At 39.3% G+C, this 14,901-nt stretch overlaps 3 protein-coding genes across 4 annotated transcripts in view; 2 read left to right on the top strand and 1 right to left on the bottom strand.

Moving 5' to 3' along the window:
- Positions 1–14,901, top strand: part of LOC121891932 (nectin-2-like) — a 933,424-nt gene that overhangs the window by 440,518 nt on the left and 478,005 nt on the right. The gene's annotated exons all lie outside the window — the stretch shown is intronic.
- Positions 1,168–7,665, bottom strand: LOC121891949 (dTDP-D-glucose 4,6-dehydratase-like). Its single transcript, XM_042404668.1, has 12 exons — positions 7,413–7,665; positions 5,991–6,057; positions 5,357–5,425; positions 5,062–5,152; positions 4,800–4,948; positions 4,607–4,705; positions 3,956–4,015; positions 3,078–3,121; positions 2,765–2,930; positions 2,607–2,662; positions 2,370–2,467; positions 1,168–2,209 (listed from the first exon to the last, which is right to left on the bottom strand). Exons 1-12 carry the CDS (start codon positions 7,490–7,492, stop codon positions 2,100–2,102), a joined length of 1,089 nt encoding a protein of 362 aa, XP_042260602.1. The 5' UTR covers positions 7,493–7,665; the 3' UTR covers positions 1,168–2,099.
- gpr180 (G protein-coupled receptor 180) lies at positions 3,156–14,495 on the top strand. Of its 2 annotated transcripts, none has more exons than XM_042404652.1 (10): positions 3,156–3,735; positions 10,442–10,585; positions 10,685–10,779; positions 10,901–11,006; positions 11,464–11,644; positions 12,046–12,095; positions 12,217–12,374; positions 12,640–12,837; positions 12,936–13,013; positions 13,247–14,495. In XM_042404652.1, the coding sequence occupies exons 2-10, from the start codon at positions 10,525–10,527 to the stop codon at positions 13,400–13,402; spliced, it is 1,083 nt and encodes a 360-aa protein (XP_042260586.1). In that variant the 5' UTR covers positions 3,156–3,735; positions 10,442–10,524; the 3' UTR covers positions 13,403–14,495. The 2 variants fall into 2 exon arrangements, with proteins under 2 accessions (XP_042260586.1, XP_042260585.1); XM_042404651.1 differs by lacking the exon at positions 3,156–3,735 and adding an exon at positions 8,372–8,609.

Raw genomic sequence — 14,901 nt, 5'->3', positions numbered from 1 at the left:
ATGTTACGATCAAAGACCGTTTTGTAAAAAAAAAAAACATGCAGTACAAAAAACAAGTGTCCAGATTCTCTCCAAGTCAGTTTTTTTTTTTCTTTTCATTTGAGTCTTTACACTTTTCCTTCCCGTTAATACCCTTTGTGTGAATGTCTGGCAAGTGGCGATCTTTAAAGTCTTCATAACACAGAATTAACTGTGGTTCTATTGCTATGTTGTTGTGATTTGCATATTTTCAGGCGTCGGTGTGTTGATGCTCGCACGGTCGGGAGCCTCTGGCCAATCAGAAATGGGGAAATGTTTGCAATAAAAAAAAACAAAAAAACATCACTCTCATGTCATCAGGGTCTTTTTGCAACTTGCAGATGATCCGTACGAGTCTTCATCTGCTTCTTGCATGAGAAGAATATTATAAAGCAGCTGTAAGAAATGTAATTTTTACTGTTGGTCCACTTAGCTCAGACACTCTGCTGTTAAACAGATAACTCCACTGTAAGTGAGGCAAAATTATCCACTTCTCAACCACCATAGCCTCAATATACCAGAATGCAATGCAGCCACAGCAAACCCATAATCAATGACAGATCAGAGATATAAATGATCACACTTTGCAGCCTTTTGTATGCACAAATGTTTGCAACAAACAGTCTTTAGTTGTTGACAAAAGGCAGTCTGGGCAGCAAAATATTACAACAGATAGACTGAGATAAAGTGTGGACACCAAACGACACTTTGCGGCTTTATTTCACTTTCAATTTAAATAGAAGGTGACCCCAAAACAAATGTGTGTAGTCATTAGGACTGATTGTTCTCACTGTTTAGTGACTGAATTGAAACTGAACGGAGCCCGGTGTTGTTGCCATTACTGACTGGCCAGACTCCTCGATGTGGACTCACAGCAGACAACAGCACCGGCCTGGTAGTTAGTATTTGCTTTATGTATTAGTTTAGCAGTTGTGCACGAAGAGGAGCACTGCACGAAGAAAAAAAAAATACTGTGCATCTATTCTGATTTTACCACAATTAAAGGTTTGGATTTGCAAATGTAACGGGTGTTTTGATCTGTTTCTTCTTCTGTGTGCGTGTTTAAGTGTGTGTGTGTGTCTTTAAAATTCTAAAAAGTATAACCACAGTCAGATACCTTTTTTAAATTTATTAAATAAGTTTATTTGCAGTTAAATACATTTTACAGCATGACTGGAAAAACTAGAAAACATAAAAAACCTGACTGAGACGCCCTTCTTCTCCATTTGTTATTAGGAGACTGCTAAGACAATATCAAGGTACCTTTCAGCTAATCAAAATACTTGTGTTGTAAAAAATATGTAACACTGGAATATTTATAAGCTTCCTGCTGACTTTGAGCTTTGAAGGAAAAGCAGCGAAGGAAATTAAAGTTACTAATCTATTTTCTCGTAAAGCCTGAAACAAACTCTGTGGGAAGTACATGAACGTGCACATTTGAAGCTCTGCAAGGTCAAAATGTTACATGTTTAAAGCTCAATGCAGCAGTTTGACAATGAGGGAAGAGGTTGTCTTTGATTTGTGCTTCTGTATTGCCCTGAACAGTAGTAAGAAGACAGACTAGCTGCTGCCAGAGCTCCAAATGCAGATGAGAAATCCCACCAGAATTTAGAGGGAAGACATATTCTCTGCAGCCCTTACTGTCCTATAATCTATTGTGTGTGTTTAAGTTTCTACATTCTTATAGAGAATGTTTCAGGCTTCAATCTGGACTAACATCTAAACAAAATGCATAAAAAATGTAAAATAGGCCCAAGTTGAGCAAAGTAAGACACTTGTTAGTAATCTCTTCTGAATCAGTAATTAACACCAAGATAAAGTGCGTTCATTTCCAGTTGTGATGCTAGTTTTCTTCACATTGCTTTGGTTGAAGGTGCGGTTCTGCTTTCCTGTTGGCTGGCACTTCAGGGCCTGTTGGTCCGATAAACATTTATCGCAGACAGACAGATGTTTGCTCACATGTTCAGTATTTGTTATTTGAGCCATTAATAGCCTCTGTGCTACGCAAACATCATGCAAAAAAAGGTCACAGCGTGGTGTCTTTTGAGTTAACTCTCCATCCTGTCAGTCAAGCAGCAGGGCTATGCTGACGCCACGCATTGGCTGGTAGCATTTTCAAGCTTGCTTCCGATTGGTCCTAGGTCCTCAGTTGCGTCTGACCAGAAGTTTGGGTTGTCTTGGTACCATTTGACTAGAGGAGACACACATGCAGGAATAAACAATGTGTACATTTCTCTTTATCTGTTATGTTCACTTCTTTGGACTGACGGTTGGACCAGATCTACTGTGGGTTGGGGCTTTAACATACTGGCCCCCTGTGTGTGTGTGTGTGTGTGTGTGTGTTACTGTACCAGTCTGTCTGATGCCTTCAGCCCAGGACACCTCAGCTTTCCAGCCCAGCTGCTGCAGCTTCTCACATCTGATGGGGTAGCGGAGGTCAACCCGCGGCCTACAGAACATAAGTACATTCAGACGAGTCTCGTTTTGTTAGGTGACGACATTAGCTCTTAAATTGACACATTTATGATGAATGAATGAAATGAAACAAAATGGCAGTTGAGTCTTATTATCAAGTTAGGTTGACTCACCTGTCAGGTACAAACTCGAGCCAATCATTTAATTCAGAGTCTGGCACGTTCTTGACCTGAAAAACACGCATACAGGTTTAATAAATAACTGGATATATTAGCATATGTTTTAAATGTTTAAATACAGTGAATTCAGTCCATTTACATCCTGAACCCACCATCTGAACAAGTTCCCTTGCCAGCTGCATGATGGGAATCTCACAGTTTGTCCCCACATTGTAGATTTCTCCCACAACCCCTTTCTGCAGAACCAGCAGGAAGGCGTTGACGGCGTCATCGACAAACAGGAAATGGCGGGATTTAGGGAGGGTTCCCTGGATGGTACTGCAGCAGAGAGTAGAGAGAGAAACTAGATTTATTTTTCTTTTTAATATGCTGGAAAAACAAACAAACAATAGAGCTGGATTGAAACCAGAGGGTTGCCAGTTTGAATCCTGAAGTGTGAGTAAAGCAGGATAGAAACACACGTACCATTTCTTGTCCATTTGCAAGAGGGTGAGAAACCTTGGAATGACCTGAAAGATGAAAAAGATGGTTTTAAAAGTCAGTTGGACACAGAATAATATATTATTGTTTAATGACAGTAAAGAGTTTGAAGCTCTATTATTTATAACTTTATTGAATGCAGTTGTTAGCCTTATATTTTCTTTTATCTATGTTTGACTACTCCTTGAAATCCCCATTTTTATTGTATTTTCTGTCTATGTTCTTTTAATTTCTCTATGTTCGCTATCTCATTTCTCTATGTTGAAATCCAGTATGTACGCTAAAACTGAACCTATATTTTATGGAAACTGTATTTTGTGAAGCACCTTGTTACTCTGGTTTTGAAAGACGCTATAGAAAGTTTACTTATAGCATGCAAGTAAATTTTGTCAGGTAAAATCTGGTATGACCGCACCTTTATTAACATAGGATCTGACCTCATGCTATTTCACAGCATAGCTCCACCCAAAGCTTAAGATTTAATCAGCCAGTATGACTGAAAACACCTGTGGAGGTGAGCTTGGCCTTAAGATAAAGTTAAAGATCATTGAGCTCACCTTTGTTTACCTGGTGCAGTAAAAATCTGCATTAATCCTGCCTAATGTTTCCCCTGTTTGCAAAACAAGCCTCCTGACAGAAGCAGGTAAGGACACTTCTTGTAATCCAGAAAAAATGTGTGGAAAAAGTAAAAAATTTTGTTGGATTAGACTGCAAATATCTTGCACAAGGCCAATTGTGGCTCCTGAGGACTGTTAACCTTCAGACCAATCAATAATTAAAATCTTATAGATCCGTTAAATCCGTTCATTGTTACTCATAAAGGTTAAAACTAACGGCAGTGTCGTCAGTCAGTGTCACTGTACCTTCTCAGTGTACTGTCTGGGCCCGTAGGTGTTGTTGCTCCTTGTAATGATGATGGGAAACTGATAACGGATAACAGAGCAGCATCAACACACAGAGAACCACAAACTTCATATCTTTACATGCATCTTTAAATGATTTCAGACTCATTTAAAAGTTGAATAAAACTGTTGTCACATTGTTTTAACTGGTGTGAATGCAACCTGGAAATGCAGGAATATTATACAAAATATATATATGATCCTGTTCACACAAATCAAATATGAATTGTTCTGAAAAATGCCAGAATGCCCATCACAGTTTCCTTAAGCCCAAGATGATGGCATCAATTAGCTAAGTTAAAACAATATTTTCAGTTTACTAACATGTATGACAAAGAAAAGCAGCAATTTCTCACAATTTAGAAGTTGAAACTAAGTAATGTTTGGCATTTTTGCTTAAAAAAGACTTTAAGATGAAGCGATTATCAAGTAGTCGCTGATTATTTTTCAGTTTTCTTGTTCAGAAAGTCTTGTTAGAAAAAAACATGCCATAACAGTAAAAAAATCAAGAGCTAACACCTCCAGTGAGTCAATTTAAATTGTTTAAACTCTTTAAAAACTTGTTCTTTCATTTAGTTTAGAAGCTTCTTCCCTGCCTCAGTGTGTTTGTACCTTATATTTGTCCCAGTAGGATCTGACCAGATACTCTGCAGCTGCTTTAGTGGCAGAATACGGATTGGATGGCCTCACTGGGCTGCTCTCATCAAACACCTGCAGAAAACAAACCATCAAAATCCATCAACACACCTACTAAATGACCCAACAACGAACCCAAACCTCTTAAATCCACCCAACAATCACTGACCTCGTCCAGACTGGCTCCGTACACTTCATCGGTGCTGACATAGATGAAGCGTTGTGGCTGGTATTGGGCCTGATGTGCGGCTCCAAGTAAAACTCTGGTTCCATCAATGTTGACCCGCTGGAAACTAGACGGATTTTCAAACGATGCATCTGAATATCGGAACAAACACCACAGTGGAGTAAACAAGAAGGCAAAAGGTTCATCATCAGTACAATCAGCCCTTTATACACACATGACCTCAGATTGAACAACTGCTGCTCACCAACGTGCGTTTTGGCTGCCAGGTGGAAGATCACATCGATGTTTTCTGTGTTGAAGATGTGGTTTACCAGCCGAGAGTTGCACACATCCCCCTGTTAAGACAGACGTACATATGAATAGGAGCTGGAACAAAGTTGCTTTTGCCTATTTATCGTTTTACCATCAAAGAACTCACTCATAGTCATCAATCTAGTTATGTTTTAACTGAGGTCACTTTATCACATGCTGTTGACAAGCAGGCTGCTCTCAGAGGTCAATCTATCAAGTTACATAGTACTAAAGTCAGCAGCTCTCACCCTGATAAAGGTGTAGTTTGCTCTGTCTTCAACACTCTCCAGACTCCTGGGGCTGCAGCAGTAATCCAACTGGAACAGATCAGATAATGAGTTTCCTACAGAATTGTGTTTTGTTATCTCACCACTGACACATGTACATTTATATTAATTCATTCATTCATCTGTGGACAAAGACAACATCACAGTGGTGGAAAGTAACTTTACTCAAGTACTGTACTTAAGTACAATTTTGAGGTATCCAATATTTCACCAAAGATCAAAGATTAGAGAAAAAGTCCAAAAACTGAGAACAGATTTGTGTATCAGAACTTTGTTTTTTATTCTTTCTTCTCCCATTAATCATCTCACGACCCCTCAGATTTATCTGGTGACCGTTTGGAGGGGCCCAACCCCTACATTGGGAACCACTGGACTAAACCAGCTAACTGTATATAAAGTAGTTGAAACTAGCTCCACCTCCAGCAACTACAACAGTAACATGCTGCTCTAACACTGATGCTTCAGTATTAATAATCTAATGATGTCATATATAATAATATATCAGTCAGAGGGACCAAACCACTACTTTTACTGCAAAACTTTAGCATCTGAATACTTCTTCCACCACTGCAATAGCAGGCACACAGAGACTTACATTATCCAGATTGATAATTCTCCAGTCAGGGTGTCTGTTGACCAGTGAGCACACAAGATGGGAGCCACTAGAGAAAGAGAAGGAGAGATGGAGATACAGTAAACATAAGACCGACCAAAACATAAGCTAGTCAACTCTATCAGCCTCAAGTGCTGTATTAAATCGCTGGAGAGCCCCTTTAAAGGACAGGTTCACAATTTTTCAAGTGTGTCTTAGAATTAACCTGACGCACCAGATGGTTTGTTACACAGAACCATCTGAGAAGTCTTTCTTGGAAACTGTTTGGTAAAAGGCAGGCACTTTCAAAAAATACTTTGCAAGTGATTGGATGAACCATCTATCTATCACCATCTAACCTTAAGAGGCAGCTGGATTCGTAAGATTGCGCGAGAATCCTCATATAATGCTGACTGGCACAAAAGCACATAGCTTGAAGCCAGACAAGTTGGACTTTTGCATAATCTAGTGATCTTGTGAATTCAGCTGCCTCGCAAGGTAATAAAACAACAGTCAGGTGTTCATATGAACAATGAAAGAGGTTTTCCTCACTGTAATCATTCCTCCTGTTCATACTGGCTATTAAAAGATCCCATTTGAATATGCTTTCAATATAAGTGATGGAGGTTAAAATCCACAGTGTGTCCACACAGTCATTTTGTGCAAATATGCATTTAAAAGTTGATGTGAAACTTATATGAGGCTTCAGAAATCTGAGTTAGTCATATCAAGTGGATATCTGCCACATTTACAGTCTTTTTAGCATCAAAGTCCCTCTTTGTGTTTCCTCAGACAGTGTTTCCCTGTTGAGCTGTGGTGGAAGCATAGTGACAAAAAGAGAGACTTTGGCACTAAAAAGACTAATGTTGAAAGATATCTACTTGATTGGAAGCTTCATATTAGCTTTAGATAATGTTCATTATATTTTAGGGTTCATTTGGGCACCTGACTGTTGTTTTAAGACAGACTTGGAAAAACTGTGGACCTGTCCTTTAAAGTCCCCCTTCACTTAAAAATGTTTTCTTGTTCCTTCAGTTGGAGTTTGAGTTTCACTATAATTTAATTTACTTTTTTGTGGAAAAACCAAATCAGACACATTATTATTCCAAGCAATTATTTTTATGTCTTAATACAAGTCATCACTGAAGAACTTCAACTTAATACACATTTCTTTTTCTGTGTGAGCTGCCTTTTCTCTTATGTCATGTCAACGTGGTTTAGAAATGATAATTAACCTGTAGACTATATTTGATACATTTCAGTATAAACAGAAAAGAAAAACCGGAAGAGATGGTTTCGTCTTTTGTGGCATTAACAACTGAGGAGCTAGAGAGGTTCAGCTGCTTAAAACTGAGCTATGAACAGTAATAGACAACATTTATATCTTTATTTTTTAGTTTTATCAGCATTATTACATGAACTCACATGAATCCAGAGCCTCCAGTCACCAGAACAGTCCTGTTGAAGTCCATCACGACAGTGGACCAACGGCTGTCTGTTGACATTAATGTCTTCTACAGATGTAAAAACGACATTGTACACTCCTGTGTAAGAGTTTTATCTATTGGTCGTTAGTTTGTTATTATAATACTTATAATCCGTTATCCAGCCTGCCGTTTAACTCGTACAGTAGATGCATTGTGTAATGTGCGACAGTCGCAGGGGTTTTACGTTAGTGTTGACACGTTGGAAATGGGCGGGACGTTTGGAACAAATAGACTGCTTTTTTCTCTCTGATTGGTTTTTTAATGTGACGCGGTGAAGCTGGTACTGTGTGATTGCGTGGATCCCGGATCAATCAAACTGTCAACGCTGTCCAGTGGCCACGGCAACAGCGTCAAGTGAGCTACAATGGATACAATACACATGTAACTTCCTCAAGTTATTTTCAAAGGTTTATACTTTTAAAAAATATGGTTAAGTGACGTTTTACTATCTTAAATCCACATATTCTGAAAGCAAAGCGTATCACTGTCCTGGTCACAGAAGCAAAGTTTGAAGGAAATAATAGCCATTTTGTGTACTTTTTAGACATAAGAAATCACTCTTATTACACTTTTTTACACAGTGTAATAAAAGATAACAACAGATTAGAAAGAAACAATTTCACAAACCTACTTTAATAGAATTAATTCAATAATTAAAAACAACAATGAAAGATAAGTGAATGGTAAGAGAACAGTTACAATAATGAAAGAAACAACAATAGACACAAGTCAAATATAAAAGTATAAAATGAGAAAACACTAAACGAAATAAATAGATACCAATAAAACAATAAAATAAATCTAAATAAATTTAACTATAACATTATATTGCCTTGAAGGCTTTTGTTTGACGGCAGAAACGTTGACTTCCGGGTTGTTCCTTTGTAACGGGCCGTAACTTGACGCAGCTGCTTGACTTCTGGCTTCGTGGCTCATTGAATTGATTAGCTACCGTTTATTTTGCCTATAACGTTAGACTGTAAAAAAGGGGAGACAATGTCGTATATTACAGCCACACTTATTGTCGCAATACTGCTCAGCTCGGAGGCCTTTGGGAAAACTGTGAAGGGACTTTTGAAGAGCGAAGTGGCGAGACAGCAAAACGGCCAGTTCATCACTAAATTCATGTACCAAGGTAATCACATAACGGTGTTTTCCTGCTAACGTGTCATCTCGACAGCGGCAGGATCAGACTGTGTTCACTGTTATTTCTTACATGACGATACATTGATTTAATTCACAGTTTTTCTTTCGTTTTCTTGCTTCTTGCCCCTAGAAATACATCCCCGACGGGTGTAACATTAACTGCGCGTCATCATCACTTTGATAATCTCTGCATTGATGGTTTACATCACTTTTAATGACCCGGTTTTGCCCTTTTTTGTACCTGTTCTTTCATTTTTAAGTGTGTTTTATTTGGGGAGACTTGCAGTGACCGCTGTAATGATTACTCCACTTAAAGGACGGGTTCACAATTTTTCAAGTGTGTCTTAAAATATCAGTCAGGAGCCCATATCAACATTTAAATAGGTTTTACTTTCCATAATCACCCCTCCTGTTCATGCTGGTTATTAGAAGATGCCCTCATAATGCAATGTAAGTGATGGGGGACAAACTCCACAGTCCTCCTTCTGTGCAAAAATGTCTTTAAAAGTATATCTGAAGCTAATTTGAAGCTTCAGCCTTCCAAATGAGTCAAATCAAGTAAATATCTTTCACCGTTACAGTTTTTAGTGCCAAAGTCCCTCTTTTAGTTACTAAACTTCAACCACACCTCAACAGGGAAACACTGACCCGGGAAACATAAAGAGGGAATTTGATGCTAAAAAGACTGTAAATATGGTAGATATGCACTTGACATGACTAACTCAGACTGCTGGAGCCTCATATAAGCTTCACATCAACTTTTAAATGTATTTTTGCACTAAAATGACTGGATTTTGGCCTCCATCACTTACAATGACAGCACATTTGAAGGGGATCTTTTAATAGTCAGTATGAACAGGAGAAATAATTACAGTGAGGAAAACCTCTTTCACTGTTCATATGGGCACCTGACTGTTGTTTTAAGACACACTTTGTGAAAAATTATGAAAATATAAAATAAACCAGAGGCCCAGCAGGTTACGGACCAGCCTTTTGTCTTTTCTGCATCTTCAAATGTTTCTCCCTGATGCAAGAAGAAGAACCAGAGATGGAGGAAGTACTCAGATCTTTTACTTAAGTTAAAGTAGAAATACTTCAGTCTAAAAATACCTGATTACAAGCAAAAGTCCTGAAATCAAAATGTTAAAAGTATAGATGTATTATCAGCAAAGTGTACTTAAAGTATTAAAAGTAAAAGTACTTATTATGCAGACTGACTTCTTTTTAGGGTGTTATATTATTTTAGTATATTGTTTGTTTTTATCACTAAAAAAATACATATAAGAGCATTTTAATGCTGTAGTTCATCAGTGTGGTGCCAATTTTAGATATTTTCGGTAGATTAATAGTAATGGCACTGCATCATATTAGTGTATGACGTGTTTTTATAATGATAATAATAATAATAGTACACTTTATTTATATAGCACATTTCACACACTAATGCAGCTCAAAGTCATAACATTTTACACTACTTTGTAGAAGTTTAAAGTAGCATAAAATGGAAATACTCAAGCAAAGAACAAGTACCTCAAAATTGTACTTAACTAAAGCACTTAGTAAATGTACATAGTTACCTTTATCCACTGTGGAAAACATGATCAATCAATCAATTTAAACACTGTGGCCGGCAGAGCAGCATTATTTAATAAGATGAGATTAAACACATACTATCTTTTTTATGAAATCTAATAAATATGTAAATTCTCCCTTTGGCTGAAAGTAAATCACATAAAAATCTGTGAAAAAGCAGAAGTGGTTGGAAACGTGTTATTTTTCTTATCACCCATCAGTCTAACACCCTTCTCTATCTCTCTGTAGGTGATGACGGTCTGTTCGTCTGCCGGCTGGAAAACTCCGCTCTGGCCATAGAGAAGGAGTCCAGATTGCTGTTGTATCAGGACATGGAGCCAGACCTGGACAACCTCAGCTGCTCTGACAGGCTCTCTAGAGCTCAGTTCATCAGTAAGATGTCTGATATGATGGATGCGATGCAGCTGTATTGATCCCCTCTCCTTCCACCACGCTGTCACTTAACGTCGCTGTGATTCTTTCTGCTTTCAGTTTCCCTCAGTCAAGAAGAACACAACCAGACGATCCCTCATCAGTCCTCCCCTACAGTCTGGCAGGCCCTGTATGCTGATAGATATACATGCCAGGTAACAGTAAGAGCTTATGTGGCAGCAGCAGAATAATATCCAGTGTCAGTCGTTTTATTGATACTAAGAGCGGCCATTTGTTTCTTTTTTTTCTCCATTTGTTCACTGTCTGTCTCTGCAGGAAAGCGCAGCGATTCCTTCTCATGCTGATCTCACTTTTACCGTCCTGCTGTTCAACGCCGACTCAGCAGGAAACCCTCTGGATCACTTCAGTGCAGAGGAGGCAGGTCAGACATCCCGAATACTCGCGCACACAACAAGTGCCAGAAATCACACAGTGTGCTGCATTTGTTGTCGTTGGAGATAGGAAGTTGAAAGCAGGGAACGTATCATTACTCTCTTACCTAGAAACTCCAACTTAAGCATCTGTTTGATTTTTTTTTTCCAAGAAGAAGAAGAAGAAGAAGGGATTCCCAGGTTGTGACCTATTACAGAAGCCAGCATAATAAACAGTACTAATTGCCCGATAAGTTATATTTGTTTGCTTTATAACAAATCTACTGCTGTATGTGTGTGCTATTAAAAAAAGATGTTGGTGTTAAATATTTAAACAACAGAAAATACTGTCAATAATGATACTGAATTATAACTCAGTGTTATGATGTGTAAAACTGGTGGGGGGATTGGTCCTGAGGCATCTGTATCATTCATGTGGGACTCCTTTTCTTCTTTTCTCTCTCCCAGGTCTCCACAGTTTCTACTTCCTCCTGCTGCTGGCCTACTTCATAGCCTGCTGTATCTACATCCAGCCTCTGTACCAGGCTCTGAGGAAAGGAGGTCCCATGCACACTGTCCTCAAAGTGCTGACCACAGCGCTGGCGTTACAGTGCTGCTCTGCTCTCTGCAACTACATCCACTTGGCCAGGTAGAGGCAGTAAAAACCAGACAAAGCTGCCCTATGAACTAAAATATTAATACCCAGGTTCCTCATCTCTTTGGCTTGTGACTTTGAGCTGTGAGCAGCAGAGTTATTTTCCCTTTACAGATTGTTTTCTCTACTCCATATATTACATAGGGTACCCATATAGAAAATTTAGTTATTTATGCTTTCATTACTTTGAGTTTTTTAGACTTTTTGGGGCATATTTATATTTATCTTCTAAATTACTTATTACCATGTCCATGTTTGGTTTTTATTTATTGTATGTGTGTCTAATGGATAACAGGGATAAATAAAGTTTTATTGAACTAACTGAATCATGCATTGGTACTGAGAAGAATATGAAATAATAGTGGTTTCCTGTCCCCTCATCTTGTGCTCTGCAGGTACTCCAGAGACGGTGTTGGTATCCCTCTGATGGGCAGTCTGGCAGAGTGTATGTCCTCATATTCCCTTAAATATGCCCTTTGTTTCATCTGTATTTTTTTTAAATCTGTTTTTAAAGCCTAATTCACTGTTTGATTACTTCTTTTTCACTCCTTCCTGCCCCTGTGCAGTCTGGGATATGGTGTCCCAGGTGTCCATGCTGTACACGTTACTGAGCCTGTGTATGGGCTGGACTCTGAGTCGAGGCCGGAAGCCTCAGTCCAGACCTCTGCAGTGGGAACAGTCTCCGGCTTCAACGGCCGTCGCTGTTGGTGGAGTCGTTACACAGGTACGCTCATCTGATAAGAGTGACGTGGTTCAGATTGAACCCAAAAATGCAACAAATATCAGAGGAAAGTCAGAATTCTCTTTAAAACGTCAGGATTTTGAGAAAAGTAAGTGAAATTTGTGGAAGATTTGTGATGAATATGGTCAAACATAAGCAAACAGACGAACCCACCTGTGGTTTAAATTCAAATCTGTCAGAATCAGAAACCTACAAGAGTCACCTGAATGTACCAGAGCTATTGACAGCGAAACTGTGTCATTTTCAGGGCGTGCTGCTGCTGTGGGAGCAGTATTCAGAGTCAGAGAGCGACCATCACAGCTATCACGCCCAGCAGAGTCTGGCAGGCCTCCTCCTCATAGCTCTGAGAGTAGGCCTGGCCCTCCTGCTGGCCTCCGTCCTCTACCAGATCATCTCCACTGAGAGGAGCACCCTGAAGAGAGACTTCTACCTCTGCTTCGCCAAGGTCAACTACACTCTACATATATATATTCTTAACAGCCTCCAGACAAACAAATATTTACCGACAGCTACTCATGTGGTCTTTCTTGTTTTTCTATGCAGGGATGCTTCTTGTGGTTCCTCTGTCATCCCGTCCTCGTCCTCTTGTCTGTTGTCTTCAATGATCACCAGAAGGAGAAGGTTTGAACACACAAACCTTTTAGCAAAAGTGTCACTTCAACTTTGGCAGCTATATTTGAGGTCTACAGCTCTTTGGTGTGAACAGTTGATTGTGTTTTTAAATGTGCACTTTGTAAAGTGAAAACCTCACTCTTACTTTGATCTTATGTCTCCATTTTCAGACAATAGGACTATGATTAGTATAGAAATATCAGTTATATCAATTTCAGAGACTAATCCTTCCCTCTCTGTAGGTGGTGACTATCGGCGTGATCCTCTGCCAGTCCATCTCCATGGTGATCCTCTACCAGCTCTTCCTGTCTCGTTCTCTCTACTGGGAGGTCTCCTCTCTCTCCTCTGTGTCGCTACCGCTCACCATGTCCAGGACGAACCACAGGGGGCGCTACTAAGCACGTCCACCAGCTTCACCTGATCGTCACGGGGAAGGGAGAACGCAGAGGCGTCACCTCCCTTAACCTCCCACCCTGTCAGAAAAGGGAGGGAGCAACGAGAAGAGAGAGGACGAGAAGTGCTGTCACACTGCAGGGACTGTTCTCCTGGGAGAATAATAATGGCCACTAGTGAGCAAGTTAACAGAGAGTGACCAGAGGAAGATATTTACAGCAACACCCTACCTCTAGTGACATATGATTTTTGACTGGATCCAACATCAACATTGGAACAGAGCTGCTGAGCAGGATGAAAGGTATTTAATACAGGACCACCTAGAGAAGGGACACATGGCTTTCAAGTAGTTTCTTGTGCTTTCCATGACATGTGCGATGTCACAATGAACAGCCAAAGTACGATTTCAAAACAGACAAACATTGAGATTTTAAGGATGAATCAGCCGGCAAGGTAGGTGTCAAAGAATGAAAAGATTTACCTTGTTGTGTTCAAGGAAACTCCTCCGCAAGGACACAAATGCAGTCTTTGATAATCACACAAATAGTGGAATCACAGACTCACTATTTAGGGAAATACAAAGTACAGGGGAGCGTTACACCACTGCAGCTGTTTAGAGATGCAGGGATTTCATTTGGAGTACAGACTGGAGTAGTTTGCTAGTACAAATTACTAAAAGCATCCCTGTCATTGAACATATCCTCCTCATTAATCCAGACTCGGAAGAAAAATGAGAGAAAATAGCAGCACACAGTGAGGAAAGTTGTGTCAACAAATCCCATGAAAAGACGAAAACCATCAGTCTCACTACTTTCTGACTTCCTGACCTTGATTTTTTGTGTTTTAAATAGTCATAAATATTTAATTTAATTTTTAAAAAAGGCTCAAAAATTTCCCCAAACAGCTGGGCACTGTAGTTTTTAGCAAAGAAATACTAAAATAGGAGTAAATGGTATATTTGTTAGGGACTATTTTCAGCTGCAGATTAATACACACTTGGCACTTTAGTGAGTATTTACGGCAGCAGGACGGTGTGTGTGAGATTGAGTCAAAAACTACAGTGCCCATGTTCATTATGATGTCCATGATGTGTAAAAATGTGGCTAATTTTTATGTTTTTATTAGTTTCTAGTCAACAATGAAAGTCTACAGCACAGAGGAATAAGATTAATCAAGCTTTGGCTGCACATACAGTTGTTAGTATAAAGTCATTGTTAGTTTTGGTCTTCTCATGGGATTTATTGACAATAAGAGATTGATAAATTGATGGATGAGTATGTGGTTAGACTGACATGTTTCTCAGATGAAGGTGGACAGACAAATGGACTTGAGATGAAGGTCAAACGTGTGTAAAGATGAATAACCTGAAGAATGGAGAGACTTGACAGATGGGTACAGTATGTGGCTGGATAGATACAGTAGGTAAGAGAAAAGTGTGCTTTGTCTTTGCATATCCAAAGTGATGAATATGAGCCAAAAGATCAGCGTGTGATCGAGCTGTACT

Source organism: Thunnus maccoyii, chromosome 24 (assembly GCF_910596095.1).
Source record: "Thunnus maccoyii chromosome 24, fThuMac1.1, whole genome shotgun sequence".
NCBI classification, from domain to species: Eukaryota; Metazoa; Chordata; class Actinopteri; order Scombriformes; family Scombridae; genus Thunnus; species Thunnus maccoyii.
The sequence above is the reverse complement of the archived record's forward strand: the minus strand, read 5'-3'. Positions and strand labels throughout refer to the sequence as shown.

Excerpts from the sequence above, each read along its gene's own strand:
- LOC121891949 (XM_042404668.1), bottom strand. The coding sequence starts at position 7,492 with ATGTCAACAGACAGCCGTTGGTCCACTGTCGTGATGGACTTCAACAGG. Across the intron at positions 6,058-7,412 it reads ACTGGAGGCTCTGGATTCAT|TGGCTCCCATCTTGTGTGCT; the intron begins GTGAGTTCATGT and ends CTCTTTCTCTAG. Across the intron at positions 2,931-3,077 it reads TTGCAAATGGACAAGAAATG|TACCATCCAGGGAACCCTCC; the intron begins GTACGTGTGTTT and ends TCTCTGCTGCAG.
- gpr180 (XM_042404651.1), top strand. The coding sequence starts at position 8,471 with ATGTCGTATATTACAGCCACACTTATTGTCGCAATACTGCTCAGCTCG. Across the intron at positions 11,007-11,463 it reads CTTCAGTGCAGAGGAGGCAG|GTCTCCACAGTTTCTACTTC; the intron begins GTCAGACATCCC and ends TCTCTCTCCCAG. Across the intron at positions 11,645-12,045 it reads AACTACATCCACTTGGCCAG|GTACTCCAGAGACGGTGTTG; the intron begins GTAGAGGCAGTA and ends TGTGCTCTGCAG.